Raw genomic sequence first — 4,988 nt, 5'->3', positions numbered from 1 at the left:
TATTGGCTCACAGTCGCGGCGGAGGGTGACGCATTCTATTGGTCTCTGTTCGCTGACTGTTCTGTGACGTGACTCATGACGGAAAAAAGACGTTTATTGACATTTTTTTCTAATTATAAGGTTGAGCATTTTCAAAAAAAAAAAAAAACCCACTATAATTCTTAATCAGCTCGAGGTCGAGCTTATTTAAGTGTAATGTAGAATATGGACAGGTCCTTAACCTCCCTTCTCAACTTTTCCAAGTACATAATTACAACAAGATATTTTTATAAAAAAACAATTCAGATCTGCTGGTGGGTCGCTATTTAAAACGGGAAGAGCGACTTTACTCCTTAAAAGAGTCATCAACCATATAAATATTCCAGGAAGGAATTGTTATGTCAATGTAATTAAGAAAATGTAATTGAATTTTTCACCCTGTTGGGAGGGGAGTATGCTCAAGCCCGCCCTCTCTCGCGCTGTGAGCCAATCAGCAGCCGAGGGAGTATTGCTCAGGGCCCGCCCTCCTCTCCGCGTGTGAACCAAAATCAGCAGCAGAGGGAGGTGTGCTCCGGCCCCGCCCCCTCGCACGCTGTGAACCAATCAGCAGCGAGGGAGTGTGCTCGCCCCGCCCCCTTCGCCAGCTGTGAAGCCAATCAGCAGCGCAGGGAAGTATGCTCAGCCCCGGCCTCCTCTCCGCGCTGTGAACCAATCAAGCAGCGAGGGAGTGTGCTCCGCCCAGCCCCTCTGCACGCTGTGAGCCAATCAGCAGTGGGAGGAGTGTGCTCCGCCCCGCCGCCCTCCGCTCTACGCGCACTAATCCACGTGACTGTCATTCGGTATCTTAACAGCGACAGGAACCGGAGAGAAACCGGTCAACGGAGGACCAGTAACAAACCAGTAACAACCAGTAACAACCCAGTAACAAACAGCAGCCAACCAGCACATGGTCTTCTGTCGCAAACTGACTCTGGACCAGGTATGGACGTGAAGGGGAAGCGGTATCATGAGTGAGCTACGCTGTAACGCTGCTAACGGACGTTAATCGCCTGGAGGAACTTTTTTCTTCCCTGCGGGCGGGAACTGTTAAAACACTGTAAACTGCGAGCTGGTGATGTGCACACAGGAGAGGTTCTGCACAGTTCTTGGCCAGGTTTCTGCCGGGCTTGCCCGGACGGGCCGAGACCGCTACGTGCCCGGACAGATGCTGAATGGATGGGAGATGAAGGTCCCCATATCTAAATTTAAAGTACTGCGCAGTCAATCCCAACGTTTCTGGGTAATAGATTACTTTAAAAAAAAACTGCATTTTATACCCGGTCAGAGTCAGCAGGTTGTGTATTATTGATCATTCCACTTTAAAATCCTCATTTAACGGGAGTAATCGATTTATATTTGAGCTTCTTATAATGGTGTTTTCAGATAGAGGGAAGAAGATCATTGTAGGGTTTTCTATTATTACATTAATAATTATAATATTATAAATTATATACTATATATACTATTATAATATATACTATATATATATATATTATCAATAAATAAATAAATTAAACCTAGTTAACAGGTTACAGGAGGGAAATGAGGTGGTGATGTTCAACACTTAGAGCTAATAACTAACTAAATACATTAAAAAGAGAATAAAAATAAATAAATTAAATCGCAGTAAAAGAATAACAGTAACATTAATGTTAAATATTATAAGTAAAGTAAACGAATAAAGGTACTTAGTTACAATAAACAGATTATTGGGTTTTATTTTAATAATTGCATCGACCTGATTAACAAAACTGAGTAAATAGATTACATTTAGTAACTGCTGTTAATCCTCAGCAGTATCTTTTAACTTCATTTAAACTTTGAAACTGACACGAGGTGTAAATGTCAGACGGGGAGTCAACAGGTCACGGGCAGGCAGCTTAAACGGTTAAAGGTCAGAACTCATGTAGGGAGGGAGGACGGGCTGCCCCTGTGTGTGGTCGTGTGTGGGTGGGTGTGTGTGTGTGTGTGTCGTGTGTGTTGTGTGGCGATGTGTCTCTGTGTGTCTCTTGTGTGTGTGTGTTCTCTGTGTGTTGATGTCTCTGTGTGGTGTGTCTCTGTGCCTGTGTGTGTGTGTGTGTGTCTGTGTTTGTGTGTGTGTGTGTGTGGTGTGTGTGTGTGTGTGTGTGTCTGTGTGCTGTGTTGTGTTGTGTCTCTGTGTGTTGTGTGTCTCTGTTGTGTGTGTCTCTGTGGTGTGTGTGTGATGTGGGTGTCTGTGGAGTGGTGTGTGGTGAAGTGTGTGTGTGATGTGTCTGCATGTGTGTCGTGTGTGTGTGTGGTGTGTGTCTGTGTGTGTCTCTGTGTGTGCGTGTGTGTGTGTGTGTGTGTGTGTGCGCGCTGTGTGTGGTGTCTGTGTGTTCTCTGTGTGTGTGTGTGTTGTGTTCTGTGGTGTGTGTGGTGTTCTGTCTGTTGTGTGTCGTGTGTGTGGTGTGTGTGTCTGTGTGTGTTTTCTCTGTGTGTGTGTGTGTGTGTGATAGTGTGTGTGTCATGTGTCTGGTGTTTGTCTGTGTGTGTGTTGTTGTGTGTGTGTGTGTGTTGTGTGTGATGATTTGTTGTGTGTTCGTGTGTGTCTGTGTGTGGTGGTGTGTGTGTGTCGGGTGGTTGCGTAACTCACCCGTGTGGAGGGAACGAGGCGATGCGTGTTGTGTTGCGGGCGCCTTCGGCGGAGGTTTAACCGGCGCGGTGACAAAGGGAATCGCTTTTGGGGAACAAACCTGGGGTTGGAGGTCATGTAGGGCCGTGGTGACACCAGGACACAAATGCATTGGCGAGCAACAGAGGAAGTCCAGTGAGAGAGTTTCTTCATTTCTTGCTTCGTTTACGCAAGACGGGAAAAGAAAAACGACTCCAGACTGTGTATTTCCCCCAATTAAACGATTAACAGCTTGTACTCTTTGCTGCTGATTGGCTCACAGCGCGGCGGAGGGTGACGCATTCGATTGGCTCTGTTCGCTGACTGTTCTGTGACGTGACTTCATGACGCGGAAATAAAAGACGTATTTTAGCAGATTTATTAAACTAAATTATACTTTTAAGATAAATCAGGTTGAGCATTTTCTAAAAAAAAAAAAAACCCCACTATATATTCTCTCGCTTCGGAGGTCTGAGCTTTATTTTGAAGTGTAATTAGAATATGGACAGGTCCTTTAACATGGGCTCTCTATAAGCAGTTTCTCACAGTATCTAATTTACAACAGAGATATTTTATATAAAAACAAGTTCAGATTCTGCTGGTGGGTCGGCTATTTAACGGAGAGGGGCGACTTTACTCTTATAGAGAGTTTCTATCAACATATAATATTCCAGTTACGCCAGGAGGAATTGTAATGTAATGTAATGTAATGTAATGTAATTGTAATTTGCACCTGTTGGAAAAATCTGTTTTTCTAAACTTCCTCGAAATAATAAGAACATTCGTGCCTTGTTTCAGAAAGAAACTGTATTTATTCCAAATGTGATCTAAAAGGTTTGGATGATTCCTCAGATACCTGACAGTAAACCAGGTGTGTTCAGAATAATCCACAGGTATTACCCTGCTGATCATTACATGGTTCCATTTAAAAGAGACATCAATACAAACTGTTTGTTTGTGAAGAACACCCAGAAAGAGTTTGCACCTCTTTTGGTATTTGTTTACACACCAGAACATTTTGGTAAAACTTCAGCAGATTCATCATTGACCACATTAATAAAGACTTTTCCTTAATGTGGGAGAATGTGGTATTTTGCTTTTATAGAAGGCAAAGTAAAGAAAATATAATTCAAAATGCCACATTCATAAATGTAAATTCAACAGTAAAAAACCTAATTTTGGACTTTTTCTCCATGAAGTTGTTTATTATATTAATTTGATTTCTGGCTCCAACAACAAAAAGGCGGTTAAAACTGTCAACGTTTGGTCCTTTCTCTTTTTAATAACATAAACTTCTCCTGGCAAAGCTTTGTTTCACTTTGTTTGTATATGTTTGTATACTGTTACACACACACACATATATATATATCTCTGTAAGTCACATCTGAATTGTAATAAAGATGACTTTGAAATGTTTTGTTTTCCTTTATTTATTCTACAATTTATATTAATGAATTAATTCAACCAAACTTATATTATTCATCTTAAATTGCACATGTAGGTTTAGTGTTTTTAGTCAAGCTGCTTAAAATATTTTGCACACCATTGTACTTGCACATTGCATATATTTTTCATTTATTGTTTTATATTTCTATTATATTTTGTAACATTTTTATCTGTGATAAGATTGTATTTGTACACTGTGTTGTCTTTATTGCACCATATTCTCCAATGCTGCTGTGTGTAACTGAACTTTCTCCTACGGGGGATTAATAAAGGTATATCTAATATCTTATCTTCTTTTATCTTACTTATATTTGCATAAAGATAATGTAATAATAGTGAGAGGACACATTCTGCACATTTAGTGCTTTTACTTTGGTAACATTTTAAATACAGGATTTCTCTTTTCAGACTACTTTTCCTTTGTTAAAATACTTTTTCCACCTCTGATAAATGAGAAAGATAAAGGGATTAGTTTGTTTTGTGGTGGTTTTATGCTCTCTGACCTCCAGTTTAACTCAAGTGGATGAAAATTAGCTTCAACAATCTCACGATTGTTCACATTGTGTTCCTCAGCAGTGACTTTCTGTTTTTAGGTAAATGTACGGTAACAAAACTATAAAAAAGCAGCACTATATTATAGTAACAAACAGTTCACAGGTCAAAAGAACAAAGTGATCAGTGAAATCACACTTGAATTTATTTGCACACAGTAACATGTTGGAACAAACAGGCTTCATTCATCTGTACAAGAAGGTTTATTGTTGTTAGGTGGGAGTCATGGCGGCTCTTCACTCCTCGGCCTCTCTCCACTGCTGGGGCATCACCTTCCCAACAGGTGACATGTTCCAGGTGATGCCGGTCTGAGTCAGCACCTGCGCACACACACACACAC

General features: G+C 40.9%; 1 protein-coding gene across 1 annotated transcript in view; it reads right to left on the bottom strand.

Moving 5' to 3' along the window:
- Nucleotides 1–4,754: 4,754 nt before the first annotated feature.
- Nucleotides 4,755–4,988, bottom strand: part of LOC118332105 (cytochrome c oxidase subunit 7B, mitochondrial) — a 1,939-nt gene continuing 1,705 nt past the window's right edge. Inside the window, exon 3 of the mRNA XM_035667259.1 lies at nucleotides 4,755–4,968. Within this exon, the coding sequence (XP_035523152.1) occupies nucleotides 4,885–4,968 (84 nt within the window). The 3' untranslated portion in view covers nucleotides 4,755–4,884. The remainder of the gene's footprint in view (nucleotides 4,969–4,988) is intronic.

Source organism: Morone saxatilis, unplaced genomic scaffold (genome assembly GCF_004916995.1).
Source record: "Morone saxatilis isolate NCDOM2014 unplaced genomic scaffold, NCSU_SB_2.0 Contig20, whole genome shotgun sequence".
NCBI lineage: Eukaryota > Metazoa > Chordata > Actinopteri > Moronidae > Morone > Morone saxatilis.
Note: the sequence above shows the minus strand (reverse complement) of the source record. Positions and strands in the feature narration are given on the sequence as shown.